The following is a 16,057-nucleotide window of genomic DNA, read 5'->3' on the forward strand; positions in this document are numbered from 1 at the left end:
GGACTTCCCACCACAAAAGTCTCTGCTTAACTCCTGCTATGGACTGACTTGTATTCCCCCCAAATTTCTACATTGAATCTCTAACCCTCAAAGTGATGGTATTTGGAGATAGGGCCCTTCTGATGGGATCAGCACCCGAATAAGAAGAGACGACAGAGTGTTCTCCCTCACCCCTGTCACTGCCCCACCATGTGGGGCACAGAGAGAAGGCAATCCTCTACAAGGCAGGGAGAGAGTTCTCACCAGAAACCAACCATCTTGGTACCCTGACCTTGAACTTCCAGCTTCCAGAGCTACGAGAAATAAATTCCTGTGGCTTACGTCACCCAATCTAATATGTTTTGTGTGGCAGTGTGAGCTAACAACCTCACAGTGTCCTCCAGGTATCGCCCTAGCTCTCTCCTTTCATTTACAGCTAAATGTCTTGAAGTATACAGTCTCAGCTTTCTCTCATTCAACTCATTTATAATCTACTGACATCACAGGGTGATAATAGCACTGGAAAAGAAAGTTTAAGTAAGGTAACAGGCCGGCACTGTGCTGGAACCAAATTGGTCTGTCCAGTGGGGAAAACAAATGTTCAACAAATAGCTGCCCAATAATTACAACTCTAATTGAATTATGGAATATGGTAGAGAAGTGCCAGGTGGGTGCTGTGAGAACCCCTTACATTACCCAGCCTGGTGTGGGGCACAAGACTGATGATGGTGTCCCTGGGTGGTGACATTTATACCATAATATGAAGGATGTGTGGGAGCTGACCAGGTTGCTGAAGAGGGGAGTACAATTCCAAGACAAAAGAATAGTGTAGAAAAGGTCTGGGCTAGGAAGGAGCATGATATCTTTGAGGGGAAAGAAGATCACAGGGCTGGCGTACAGTGGGCAAGGGAAAGAGTGGCCCAAGGTGGACACTGCCTGAGGGATAGGCAGGGCCTCAAAAGCCATGCCAGGGACTCTGAGCATTATCCTAAGAGCAACGAAGAGGAAGAGCCAGTGAAGGGTTTAAAGTGGGAGAGCCCTGGGGTAGCATTTACATTTGAAGAAGACCACTCTCTGCCGGTGGAGTTGGGTTGAAAAAGATGGGGTAAATACCAGGAAGCGTATCTTCAATAGTAATTAAGCACTTCTCAAAGGGAGAAACATCTTTAAGACAATGTGCAGTATTTTTCCACACATGTTGAGATCAACATGTTGGTCAATGGACTCAATTCAGTGGCCTGTGCTTGCCCACATAAGGCCCTGGTATAAAAAGTGCAAAGTCCTGAGGACAATCTGTCAGAAGGAAGATTCCTCTTGACCTCGGGGCTGCGGTCTATCTTGTGTTGTCGTCGACGAGTTTCTGGCTTCCTGGGCCATTTATATTCCGTCCCCACCATGGCAGCCTCTCTGGGAATCAGCGCAGCAGATGGTGGTGTGCAGATTGAAACAGGGAAATGAAAGCATTTTCACTTTGTTTTCAGGGCCTCTGTCAACCAGCAAGTGACTGTCAAGCCCTAGAGCCTTAGCCGGCTCCAAATTCTCCATCACCTTAGCAGCCCCAAAGGAGACGTCTGAATGTCTTGTTTATTCATGGAGACTATTTCTTTTACTTCTTTCCTTTCCCTCCCTCCCTCCCTCCCTCCCAGCAAGAGATGGAGAAAGACATCCTTCAGGTTACGGTTGATGCCAAATCACACAATACCCATCCGCCACCCCATCATCTCAGTGAGGAAGTGTTACCCATTCCTTGAAGAATAAAGCCCAAAGTTTTATGCTGTGATTTAAGACCCTGCACAGTCAGAAGCGCTCAGATGTCTACAGTATCTTCATTGCTCTCCTGCATGCTTATGAACTATTACTTGGTCCCTGTATAGGCTCTGCATTTTCTTTTTTTTTTCTCATTCATTCATTCATTCATTCATTCAATAAATATTTATTAAACACATACTATATACCCAGATAACAGGGATAAAGTAATGAACAAAGCAATATTCCTGCTTTCATAGAATTTACATTTTGAGGAGACAGGTAATAAATACCATTCGATCATCTTTATTTTTGTGTATGTCTGAAAAAAATGTTAAATTCATGTAAATTGAACCATTTGAAAAACCAGCACTATGAACATTTTGTGACCAATTTTCTAGATATTTCTCTATACATATATCGCACCCCCGCCCCCATGCACACAGGCAAGCAAATACACACACTTTTATATCAATAAGATAAACTATACATTTAAGAAATTATTATGGAAATTTTTCATGCTACAGAGTACTAATAGAGATCACCTTTCTTAATGTCTGCATAGTATACTATTAAATGTATTGATTATAACTTACTTAACCCTTTTAATGGCCTTTTTGCTATTTTCTTTCCTTGTTTTCCAACCCGAAATGCCCTTTTATTCATTAGCAGATATTTATTTACATGACTGGAACCCTCAGTTGCTTCAGCCATCTGCTCAAATATCAGAAAATCTTCCCTGAGTAGCCTATGCAAATAGCACCTATTCCCCATACCCTGATTTTTTTCCCTTCAAAGCACAGACCTGAAGGAGCTGAGGGTTCAAGTCATACGTCTCTCTATTAATGATTGAAAGGCCACTTCAGAGTAGAAAAATACAAAGGAAACTATGAAAGACCACAGAGCTGGTTGTGGAGGATCTGAGACAAGACAGTCAAGCTCCGATTCTTAGTCCAGGGTTTCTTCTGCCATAACATCCTCTTACGAAAAGGGAAAAAATTATCTCCATCAATGAATACTTTGCTGTCTTTCTATTAAGATCTAGACAGTGTTTATCAAACTTTAATGTGCATCTGAATCACTTGAGGATCTTGTTAAACTGCAGACTCTCATTCAGGGGGTCTGGGTGAAGTCAGAGATGCTGCATTTCTAACAGGATTCCAGATGTTGCCAACGCTGTCGGGTCATGGATCACTTTTGGAGCAGCAAGAATTGAGAAGTTCCTAGATGGCTAAAGTGTTAGAAAGATACTCCAAACTATAATAGCATTGCCTGCCCTGGGCCGATTACCTGTTCTACCATCAAAATTCTACCAATAAAAATTCCCTCCAGTTTCTATCATCTTCCCATCTTCAGAGCCAAGGCCAGCCTTGCACACATGTGATGCCAAGCTCTATTTTCTTCCTTTCTTTCTACCTTCCCCTTTGGTTCTTGGACTGCTTCATCTGTTCTATATCCAAGCCTGCTCTCTCCCTATTTAAATGATTCTCTTGGCCTGTCTCCCTGGATCAGGTTGTTGCCCTTTTGGGTCCTCCCCAAATGTGCTCATTGACAGCAATATTTTTACCTATAGCCATGAGTCTCAAATCCTGCGTTCATATTAGAGTAACTTGGGAGATTGTAACAAACACTAATGCCAGAGTCACATACCAAACCAACCGAATAAAAGTTTCTATGGGGAGAGCCCAAGTATAAATATTTTTAACTTTCCCCAGTGTTTCTAATATGCAGCCAGGATTGAGAACCACTAAATTCTAGATAGATTACAAACATCATCAGTAGCTGAGGTGTCTTACCTGAGCTCCTCACATGAACTTTTTTTAAAAATAGCATTATTGAGGAGTGATAAATACACAATAAGTTGCATACTTCTCAAGTTTGAGGAGTATTGACGTATATATATGTCCATGAAATCTTTATCACAAAGACAATGAATAAGTGCCATTCCCAAAAGTTTCACCATGGACTTTTGTTATCCCCTTCCTCCTTTTCTCCCATGCCTGGCCCTAGGTGGCCATTGCTCTACTTTTTGTCACTAACCTTTCCAGAATATTCTATAAATAAAATTTATAGGAATTAAAATTTTCTATAGGTGGAATCATACAGTATCTACTTTTTGTTCTGCCTCCTTTCAGTCAGCATAATTACTTTGAGATTCATCTGTTTTGTTGTGCATTATCTATAGTCCATTTCTTGTTATTGCTGTGTTGTGTTCCATTGGATGTATATAATTCAATTTATTTATCCATTCATCTGTTTATGAATATTTGGGTTATTTGCAATTTGGTGTTATTTCAAATAAAACTGCTATGAGGATTCATGTACAAGTCCTTTATGGACATATGTTTTCATTTCTCTTGGATAAATATCTAGAAGTGAAATGACTGGATTGTATGTTAGGTATATGTTTATCTTTTTAAGCAACTGCCAAGCTATTTTCTAAAGTAGTTGCAATATTTTATATTCCCACCTGCAACGTACTAGAGTCCTAACTTGGCATTGTTGGTCTTAGAAGTGGAATGTGAGACCGAGAGAGATATTGAGGAGAAAACTGGGGCTCAAAGGCATTAAGTAATAGGCCTCAAATCAAACACCTGGTAAGTGGTCAAGTTTGTGAATGATCGATTGATCGATCTGTGCAAATCCAGAGCCAAAGTTTGCAAGACAATTTGTGTTCTTAGGCTACCTTTGTAGTGTGAGAGGAATTCACTGGGTGCCTGACAAAGCTCAGCAGAGCCACTCTTTTCTTTGGGAGGTACTTTTCATGTGTGCTAAAGACAATAAGGCTTGGCCTCCTGTGTTTTCTAGTCTTTCCTGGAGAGACCAAAGGCCCTTACGGCATCATCCATCCCTATATTGACAGAAGCCATCTCTGTGGCCATGAGTTCCTATCTTTACCCCTCGGCTCCATTCCCTCCAGTCATCAGAGGTAAAATATCTCCCAGGCAACCTACCAACGGCCACCACCTCGGGAGACAGTGCAGAGCAGAGGTGAGCACACACCTGACGCAGGGGGCTCCTTCAGGAGAAAGGGGCTCCCTCTCTGGCAGGGAGCATCATTCTGAGCTGTCATTCTGAGAACAACAGAGGCTGTGGGGCCTGTATTCTTTCTGTCAGGAAAGATGCTTTCAAAGAATAAAGAAGTGTTCCTTTCATTTCAAAAAAAAAAAAAAGTAAATTACTCCTGTTTGCTGCTATATTTGCAACAATTTTCATGGCAAGAATTCCTGCATAAGAAGCCACTTACACAGTCGGATTGATTGATCGGTTATGTATATTCTGAAAATGTATTGATTACTTAATTTGTAAGGAAAAAAGAAAACTCAAGACATGGATTATCTGCGTGCTACATGGTTACAAAAAGCTCACCATACAACATTGGATGTGCTAATTGCCATTGAACTGTACACATGAAATAATTTTATGTTATGTGAATTTCACCTAAATCAAAAAAATGCTCACTGACTCAATACTTTCCTTAGGAGATACAGTGCAAGAAGTCTCTCTGTGAAGGCCTGTGTGACACTCTTACAAAAGACAGACTGACTTGTAATGGCTCCTCATGACTGTAATATCCTAAATCTCATAAAGCAACAAGTCTCTTGCTGTCTGCGCCATGCCTTTCACCATGCCTTCAACCCCCCCCCCCCCCCCCCGCGCAAGCAGGATTCCCCCTTGCAGCGAGAGTGGAGCGGACACTGCTCTATCAGGTGACGTGCTGAGGGTTATACAGGTTGGCTACAGAGGAATCGGGATTAGAATCTGGAATTGGTGCCTGATTGTTATGAAAGATTCTCACTGCCGAGGGGTCAGTTTTATTGGCATTGAGAGGTAAGGAGGGCGCTCAGGAAAAATATGTCTAGTGCTACCCCACGGGAGGAAAACCCAAGGAGAAAAGAACCAGAGGCAAGGAGAGAGGGTGGCTGTCACTCAGCCAGGTCACCTTTACTCGATTCCCCGTGAACTCCTCTGCTGTCCATTGGGGAGGCAGGGAACGAGCTGCTAGTAGGCAGTGCTGTGGTGCAGTTCAGAAGCAGCCCCATTTGTAAATGGTGATGGATACCTCAGGGCAAGGCCATGGGTAATTCCCTGAACAAAAAGAGTTCAGGCCTCCAGCAGTTGATACATTCATATGCAAATCTACTTATTCAGTAAAGATTTACTAAGTGCTCACTCTTTTCTGGCGAAGGTTGGTCCTAGGGATACAGTGGTGAAAACACAAAGCGTGTGCTCTTGTGGTACTTCCACTTGGTTGAAGCAGAAGCTGGATAGATAAGCATTTATCTGCCTTAAGGAATTTGCCCAAGGAACAGCCAGGGACTGCAGAGCAGGATTCAAACCTCTGCAGCCCGATTCCAGACCCTGGCTCTTAGCCACTGTCCTAGTCTACCTAAAACCTAAAATTCTCGAACTAGAAAAAAGGGTATCTGGGACCCAAGGCCTTCTTTCCAGAATTGGAAGCAAAGCAAGATTGACTTTATTTGTCATAAATAAAATAGATAAATCAGAATGCACTTCCAGAATTCACATTATTTGTGACTTTCTGTCCCCGAATGGTCAGCTGGTGGAGTCATTACCAATAGTGAAATATGAGACTTGCAATAGTGTGTGACTATGTTCCCCAGGACCAACGCTGCTTATGGTTATTAAACGAGGCATGTTTGCTACTTCACAGGGTCTCACTACACTAACAGGCTGCCTGTTAATCTGTTATTTTAGGAGGCACAGGAAAGCAGGGGACACGTTGGAGAAGGAAATAAACAGTAGATTTGGAAATGTGGCGATGGGAGCTGCCTGCCTTTCCTTGCTCAGTAGTAACAGCTCAGCCCTTCAGAATTCAAGAGGAAAACAGATGTAAGTGTGGCTTGGATTTCCATTTGGACAGGATTTGTGAGTTCACTGGATGGTGCTAATGGAACACAGGGCACGTTGACTCATTTCTGCTTGACATTTAGTTTACTGCATGATGCCTAGAATGCTGTGCTGCCCGTTGATAGGTGTTTTCAGGATGAATAGATGATTCAAAAATAAAGAGGTGGTAATACTGGGGGGGGGGGGCATTAAAGAGTTTGTTGTGGGAGGCATCAGGCGTTAGACAGATGGGGGAAGGGGGAGGGGGAGGGAGAGGGGGAAGACAAAGGCATGCTCCCAGGAGGGAGGGCCAGAGCAAGCCGGAGAGCACTGGGGTCCTCCCTCATACGAGGGTGGAGATCTTAGGGGAGGTCCCAGGGGAAGATCTTAATAGAATATTCAGCAGCTTCCCAGGTGTGTCCTTTCAGGGTCACCGATTGACTTCAAAGGGAGAGCTATACTCACCTCAAAGGGTTGTTAGGAGTCATAAATGAGATACTGCATGTCTAGTATTTGACATTCTTCAAGTGCTCACTAAGAAGTAATTCAGCACCATTTTTAAATTATAATAATAATAATAAACTAGAGTTCTCCTAAGCTCAGTGTATATTGCTTAGAAGGTGAAACAAAACAAAACAAAGAGGCCAAATCTGAATGAATTCCCATCACACAAACCTTTGAGGTTTTGCATTTTGCACACTGTACATCCTACTTTAAGTCAGTCCCCTTTGCAACATAAAATAGGTCTTGAGTGCTTTCTGTCCTACTTGGGAACCTGCTTGTCACTGGTCAGAAACCCAAGCGCAAGTATTTTAAACACAAAGAGGCATAAGGAAACCAGGGAGGGGTCTCAGAGAGCCTAAGAACTGCATAAGCTCGGCCTCAACAAGGGACCTTTTGTAGCACCTTTGCCCTCTTTCTGCTGCTTTTTCTGCCAACTTCATTGTTTTCTCTCACTGACCACTGGCTTTCTCTACACTGAGGAAACCAGCTGCTCAAAATTTTCCTGACTTTAGAGCAAGACTAACTAGAGTCTTAATCTCAAATGGCTACAGACTCATCCCTGGAATAACGTGCTTAAATCCAGTAAACAGGCCTTGGAAGACACAGCAGTTTGGAGAACCGAGTGGATGGAGTTGGAGGTGGGAGAGGGGAACCGGGAGCTCACTGCCGGAAGAGGGTGGGGCAGACGAAACAACAGAGGTTCATCCTACTTTCATTTTCTCCCTGCAGGCCTCCCGCAAAACCAAAATCTGTTTTATTTCACCCTGAGTTCTGCAAAAGTAACATTATACAGCCTTCAGGGTTTGGGCAAAAGCACCTTAACTTTAGCAAAGCCAATTCTCACTCAAGTAAATAGTCCTAAGTACCGAGCATGAAAATATGCACAGTAAGACAGGAAAGTGCGAGCCGGCTCCCTGAGGCTGGTGGGGATCCACTGTACGAGGTCTCTCCTTCAGTGCAATTACCAGTTCTGTGTGGGTCGCGATTTTTATTCCCACTCCTTCTCTTTCTCTAAAACAAAACTCTTTCCACCTAAAGAAAAACAGACCATATTTGCAGATGCAAACTTGAAATGTGTTGCTCTGCATAGATGGATTTGTATTTTAGAAGGCAGCAGGGTCCCTTGTTCTCAAACTTCAGTCATTTGTTTATCAGTCCCATCTGCCACATCTGAGCGGCTCCCTATTATTTACCTTCTATTTCTGATGTAAACCTAAATACCACTTTAATCTTATCTGTTTTATTTGATATGCCAGTTACAATTTTCCCTAGCACAGATGACAAGAACTACACAATTTAAAAGAAGGTGACTCGAACCACTTCCAGTTATCTTGCATACCTCCTTACTACGGTGGAAAAATCATAAGCATTCACTGGCTAAAGTCTGCAGTAAATTTTGTTTATCTGAATGGAACACATTTATGACTTGTTTGTATAGAAAACAAAAAATGTGTATCTTTAAGTCCTAGGGGAAGAAAATTAAGCAGCACCCCTTATTTACCTATCCTTTGGCTCAGAAAAGGGGATGAAATCTTATTTCTTCAATATGGTTTTGTTTACAATAAAACTACTTTTTATTACACAATACATAAATGCATTTTTCTTCTAAAAGGCTAAAATATTAGACTTAAGACTAAAATCCTCTTTGATCACCTCCCAATTCCTATTAGAATAAATCCAAGCTACAAATTCAGATTGCATCCTTCCAGACTTCTTTGCATCTGGCTACTGGAATCTCTGCTCTGTTTAACAGAGTTAATGACTGGTCACAGATTTTCTTACATGCTTGGACCTGCCAGTTCCCCACGCTCTGCCAAGGGGCTCTGTCTGCCGGAGCACGCCTTCAATGCACAGGAGTTTACAATACTCCCTGCTTGCACAAGGCCTCAAGATCAGTCGGAAGTGAAGAGACTGGGGCCTTCTCAGGTCTCTCCTGAACATGCATACAGCCGAGCATGTGCATGTGGCCTTCTTGACCCTGACAACTATGCTACTAACTTTTAAAAGCTCCCTATGGAAAATTCATTTCCTAGATCTTGAAGTTTTTGGCCAGGCTGTCGTTTACTCCAATTGGTATTGCAGTCTTCAGCAGGAGGGGCCTTAAACAATTGCACTTGGTATAAGGCTTTTCTTATAGAGTAAGCTCTGAGGCAGGTTAAATAAATTTGCCTGGGAGCTAAGACAGGTTAAACAGTGACCATGCTCTGGGGATGAGACATTTTGAGGTGCTCTGAACCCAGTATGCTCTCTCCTGTGACTGCAGTGCTGCTGGTTTTCAAAGCTACTGTGGAGCTGGGGAGAGGGGCAGACTGAGATAAACTACTGCAAAAACCTGCTGTCCTTACCAAGGGTCAATTGCTACAAACCTTTGGTTAGTTTCTAGAGTTCTGAAGAAGCTTCCAGAACTTTCTTGCCAGTATTTTTGTTGCTTTTATGGAGAAACAGGTGAACAGATGTCCTCACTCCATCATTCTTAGAAGTTCTGTCCCGTTTACTCACTTTTGATGGAAATGAGTACAAGGAGATGCTCTTCTGTTAGAAGAGCCATCGTCATCCTCACCCATGCCTCAGATGTGATGGGAAACGTGGTCAACTGGGGAGCAAATGCCCCAACCACCAAGGACAGCCGCTATCCACACCTGTTGAAAACCACCATTCCAGAACTAGACCTACAAAGTTGTCAGCTCTTTCAAATTTCAGTAATCTGGAATCCCAGGATTTTGTGTGAAATTTCCACCTTTTAAATTGTCTACTTCAATTTTTAAAAAATCAAACCACCAAAAGTAACACCCATGACAAATACCATGGTTTGGAACACCAAGTTTTATGGATCAATCACATCACTGCTACGTGAACTTTTCCTACCAAATGAGTTAACTGAGTTCAATGCAACAGACCTTTTCTTTAGCTTCTCTATGCGCCTGAGAATGTGCTCTATGCTGTGGAGTTGAATGAGACTTGCTTCCCCCCAGCTTTGGAGGCACTTAAAGAGCCTAGCAGTGGAAGAGGAAACTTTTTTTAGCCACCATCTGAATAAAGGGTAACGTACAGATTTATTAGTTTTAATTAGCCCAAGGCAAGACATCCTTAGAGGTGCTAAAAGGATGGTTGTGTGTGTGTGTGTGTGTGTGTGTGTGTGTGTGAGTGAGCACACGGCGACTAGGGGTAGGGAAGGGATACAGTGAAAGTTGCATCATAAATCCTTACGGGCTAGAAAGCCAACTTCTGAGCAGCATGAAAAGCACTGAGTGCAGAGTCCTGTGGAAGCTTCTTTCTTGGTTTATTCACTCATCTGGATGAGCATATCCTGGAGTTGCCTCCTGAGAATGGGTGAATGGGAGGCAAATTTGGGAGATCTTGCATTTCTAAAAATGTCTTCATGATACTTCACACACAACAGAGTAAGCAGGTGGGAAATCTTTCAAAATCTTGACATACTTGCCTCACTGATTTCTAGCTTCCAGTGTTGTACTGACCAGTAGAAAGCTACTCTGATTTCTAATCCTTCCACGTGACCGGCCTTTCTAGGCTTTGGGAGCTTTCTAGGTATGAGTGTTTGGTTTCCAGGCGGCGTGCCTTGGTAGAGGTCCCAATTCCATGCGCTGTGCTGAGCACCCTGTGCCCTTCCATTCTGGAAACTCAGGTGTTTGATAATTCCCTCCCCTGCATTTTTGGTTCTCTCTGGAGATTCTATTCCTTGGATATTGAATGTCCTGGTCTGATCCTAATCTCCTCTCTTATCTTTTTATTTTGTTCTGTTGGGTTATTCTAATTCCAGCGTCCAGCCCTTCTACTGAATTTTTAGCTCCCCAGAACGTCTCCGTGTTCTTCGATCACTCCTTTTCACGGCGTATCCAGTCTAGCCGTAGTCCGCTGATGACTTACTTTCCTCGCCTCTCTGGAGAGAGGTTTTCTGAAGCGTCTTCTCCCATAGCCTCTGATTCTTTAAAGTTGTTGGCTTTGGGCATTTCATTCATGTTGGCAGCTTTCCTCAGCTGTCAGGCTGCCCTTGGTAAAGCCAGGATTAAGGAGCTGACAGAGGCTTGTGACTGAGTTTTGCCTTAGGGTGTGGCTCTCAATCTTGGCTGTCCGATGGAATCGCCTGGGGAACTTTAAAAAACACCGATGTTGGGGTATTGTACAGGTGGTGTAGAACTGTGCGCCTGAAGCCTGTATAATAGTTAACTAATGTCACCCCAATAAATTCAGCAAAAAGGAAAAATAAATAAAAATTAAAAACACTGATGCTCCAGAGATACTCATTTTGTTGCTGTGGGGCATGATCTGGGAATAGAGATTCTGAAAAGCCCCCAGGTGGTATCACTGTGCAGCCAAGGCTGAGCGGTACCATCATGTGTGCTGCCCGAACCAGTTCTTTAGATCTCTTTTTGGCCCATGAGGCTTCTTCTCAGGTGAGACTATTTCTAATTCTCTCGTGTGTCTATGTTCACTTAATTCTGCTTTTGATATGGTCCCTTCGCTCTCAACTGTGGAGTGTCTCCTAGTCCAGAGATGGTCTATTTGACCTTCTGAGGATGAACACGTGGGCAGCCTCTGCAGGGGTTGGGGGGCAGCTGCCCAGCTTAAAAAAACGGGGAGGGATTTTATGGATCTAATGGAATTTTGAAGTTTTCAACCACTACTACTTTAGGCTCCTCTCCCCCTTAACCATCACTTCAGGACATACTTCTGTCCATTTTAGGGCCCTCGGGACATTCTGCATGTAAATTGGGTTGGTGTTCGTTTCCCCTCAAATCAGAATTCAGCTTTCTCCGGTTAAATTTCCAAACTTCTGGTGCTAATAACTTCTCCCCCATTCTTCCCAGAATTGAGGGGAGTTATGACTTAAAAAAAATTATTTTTTTTCAGCGGAGTGTCAAGAGCATGTACAACTTGATGTCTTCGATTTGTCGTTCTTACACATAAGAATGGCCATTATTCTTTATATAAGAAAATGAGCTCTGAGTTAGTTAGAAATAGTTAGTTTCTCCATACATTTCCTCCAGAAATAAAAAAATGAAGAAATCAGGGATTCCTAGCAAAACAATCTAAACACAACAATGAAACCACGGCCATGGTAAAAACACTATGCTTTTTTGATGCTGCTGTTGTTGGATGAGGCCAGGAAGAGGGAAGCAGGAGGGAATCACTTGAAAAACTGATGCGGGGCCTCAACCCCAGGAGCTGGGCTGCAGCTGCCCCTGTAGGTGGCACAGCAACCATCCCGCTGGCCGCTAAAGGCATTTAAATCTGCAATTTCTGGGATGTGCTTTAAGTGTTTTAAAGGTAACAACAACAACAACAACAAAAGCAATCCTTTTCATGGCAGAAGAACCCTACTTAAGTCAGAAAGAATTAAAACATTTATTGGGCATAAATATATTACATATACACTACAGATACAGTTAGGTATTACATATAGCATAGTATTTGCAAAATCTATACATTAAAATTGATATGGCAGTTTTAATACAATGTATATGAAATAGTCTAAAATTTACAATACAGGAAAACATATGATTTTTTTTTTTCTCCTAAAGTTGAAAGCTTGGAATGTATGTCCAACAGTGAGGTAAAACATTTTGTCTTTAAATTTAAAGAATTGTGCAAGGATAACATTCAAACACATTCCATTAGGGCACTTTTCAATTTTGACAGGAATACTGAATTACTGTAGCCAACAAAACACAGTTAGAAAATGCCAACATTTCAAGTTGATAACACGGCAGGTAATATGAAAAAAAATCTTTTACAAAAGTTTTCCTTTTAAACAATTTCTTTGAGGACAAAGGGCAGTTTGCTTCACATGACTGGAATTTCTTGTGCCAGGGATGAGTTTGACATACAGAGCATCCAAAAGCCACTCACTCATTCCTACATACTGCAGAAGGGCAGAGAAAAAGTTAATGTAACACTTTATTTTATTGTTCACGTGTATGGCAATATATATAGTTATATGTCAATATCACATATACATATCTGTGATAGAAAACAGTGCCGGAGAGAGGAATAATTTTGACTGAAGGGATTACATGAACACCAAATAAAGGAGAGCAATAAAATAAAGTGCTGTCAGCTAGTGTTCGCACACTTCTGCTTTCTGATGGTTAAGTCTGGTAATACGAACATCTCAGAAAGATCCAATAGTCATAGCAAGTTTGGCCTAAAGTATTATTTCATTTTAAAAAATCTCAACCGATTGAGAGCAGTTGTTCTTTATAGCAGCAGTTCTAAAGTGTTTCCAAAACGGGACATTTTTTCTTTCTGCAAACAAGGTTCTTATACTCAGTTGAATCTTTGTTGCTTAAAAAATGACTTCTCCCCAAAACACCTGCATAAAATTGTCTCAGAAACTGCAGATGCAACAATGTACAGTGGGTTATGATACACATTTAAATAGAGGGATATGTTTTGGAAGGCCAGAACTTTGGCAAAAATATATTTACCTTGATATCATCAGTTTGCAAGGCTAATGAAACTAATTATTATAGTCAATAACAAAATACAGAACTCTCTAGTACTTACTACATCAATATAGGCACACAGAATAAGTCATTAATCTTAGCACTTTAAGAGATGATTATGGTTTTTTGGGTACATGTAAACGTTTCAATCACTGATAATGGATTTTTAAATTTTTAAAAATTTTTTGGCATTTAATGCACTAGATGCTCTTATCTTTAAAAACACAAGAAAACGTCAGAAGATTGATAATACTACAGATGTTGCCAAGGAACAAGACTGACCTAAAATTACAAAAGTATAAAACACACAAAAAAATAACATGCTACAAGGGAAAATTAGTACATAAGTACATTTAAAAAATTTTACAATAAATAAAGATTGCACTGTAATTGGCATTTAAAGTACTGTATGCAGAATATAGTATAAATAAACCAAAAACAAAATAATGTTGGTTTCCCCATGACTTTGGTATGGGAATATTATAAGCTAGTACAGGATACTGCATCTTAAGACAACACAGACCAAGCACAAAATAGCTATGATCAAGAAAAACCAAGTAGCAAAAATATACAAAAACAGAAGGCAGGGGGATACACTGTGTCTGTTGCACCCTTTTGGAATATATTTGCACCTCCAACTCTTAAATGTCCCTGAGGTACGCGAACATTATGGACTTCATATAAATAATCCAATGACTTTGGGTTAAAATTGATTATCTCATGACTCAAAATAAACATGCAAGAGTAACACTTTGCACTCCAATAGCACCTGTTAATCAAGGATCTCAAAGCACTTACAAACATTAGAATCCCCATTTTGTTTTATTTTTATTTTTAATGCATGGGAAACTGAGGCACAGAGAGGTAAAGTGACGTGTTCAGGTCATGCAGCAAGTTAGTGACAGATCCAGGGAAAGAATCTAGGCTCCCTGACCCCAAACACCCTGTGCTTACCACCAAATACCATTCCCTCTCCACACACAGCCAGGGCAACCCCACAAAAATAGGAACTACAAATTTAGATGACTCTCTTTTGGGTTTTACCAATTTTCATCTGCTGTTAGGTTAGTATTATGTGCACTGAATTAAGGTATTGAAATTCCATCACTTCATTGATACCTCAAAGAACAGCCTAAAGGCAAATCTTTCAAAAATGATGAGCTGACGTATAAGAAGATTGCTCACAATTAGTGTAAATCATGGACAATGGGCAGAGGCACTAAACTGTCACCAGTTCTCGTCATATAACTCTGGTCAAACATAACAGAATATAATAACTCTAGTGATTAGAAGTAGTTATATACAAAGACAAACAAACAAGTTAAAGCAGCTTTTAAAATAGCTGAACAAGGAAACAACTAACTATTGCACAATGCCCTCTTAAAGTTACTGCTATGAATCGACGTGGTAAAATCTACAATGCTCCATAATTTATAGGTGCATTTTGGTTACTTGATTTCTTAGACAGGCAGCTCATAGTGTTAAAATCATGAGAGATACGGATTATTTAAACATTTTAGATTAAAGTACACATTTTGATTTAAATGAGCTCAACAGTTAAATAACTGAGTGAGAATATGGTTCTTTAGGGCAGCCTTATCCGAGTGAACATATCTTCTCTATGTTGTTACTGTTGTGTGGTAATACTCTGAACAACACTGAAATCCTAGCCCGGCAACTACACACACTGTGATTCACGTTGACAGCTATAGATGGTCAAGACATGAGAAGTGACTGGTAAATATAAATTACTAAACTGTAACATGGAAAAAAAATATCACAGGCTTGCAAAAGACATCAGTGAAAACAGAATCAAGGCAGATCTGAAAATGTAAAATAAAGACAAGAAAGCTAGCTTTTGGTATCTGGTTTGCTTTTCTTCTTTAAAACAAAAAAATCCAGTTTAATCTCTTCCTAGTTTTGCATTTCAAAAAGGTGCACCAAAACACTGATATTTTTTTCCTAGCTAAATCTGTAAAACAAGAGAAGTATATAAATCAAAGAACAAAAGGGTTTAAAAAGGGGATTATCTGAATAAATGTGTGTATTAAAATGTGTAGCATTAATTAAATTCATACCTCTAGTTTCGTTGGGTTTGTTTACTTCATTAAGAAGTACTGTAATATAAAGGCAAATAAAATGGACAAAGTTGCAAAGCCAACCACAATGAGGGCTGCAAACTGTTCATCAGTAGGCATCATGCTCTTCATTCTGGGATCATCTAAGCTCCCCATGTCCCCTGTAAGCATGACCTCACTTCGTTGTAATACAAAAGCTGCAGAGGGGCTGAAAGCTCCGCATAGCTCCTGAGAGGTGTCTAAACAGCGACGACACGCACACACGCGGAACCTGTAGTCTGTGTTGGTCTGGAGGCCTGAGATTTGGAATGTGGCTTCTTCTCCCTTGTACACCTGCAAGAAAAGGAAAAGTCCTGGTCAATTAACTTACAGTAGTACTGTGGTATCTAAAGTAATAATCATATAAAGTCAGGAGACCCGTGGACCTGGCTTGGT

The 16,057-nt window shown here is 41.1% G+C and overlaps 1 protein-coding gene across 5 annotated transcripts in view; it reads right to left on the bottom strand.

The window, feature by feature from the left end:
• Positions 1–12,425: 12,425 nt before the first annotated feature.
• Positions 12,426–16,057, bottom strand: part of FNDC3B (fibronectin type III domain containing 3B) — a 294,875-nt gene continuing 291,243 nt past the window's right edge. For all 5 annotated transcript variants that reach the window (XM_087818325.1, XM_087818324.1, XM_087818322.1 and 2 more), the window contains one exon: positions 12,426–15,955. In XM_087818325.1, coding sequence (XP_087674451.1) covers positions 15,644–15,955 — 312 coding nt within the window. In that variant the 3' untranslated portion in view covers positions 12,426–15,643. The remainder of the gene's footprint in view (positions 15,956–16,057) is intronic.

This window comes from Miniopterus natalensis, chromosome 6, assembly GCF_054644295.1.
Source record: "Miniopterus natalensis isolate mMinNat1 chromosome 6, mMinNat1.hap1, whole genome shotgun sequence".
NCBI classification, from domain to species: domain Eukaryota; kingdom Metazoa; phylum Chordata; class Mammalia; order Chiroptera; family Miniopteridae; genus Miniopterus; species Miniopterus natalensis.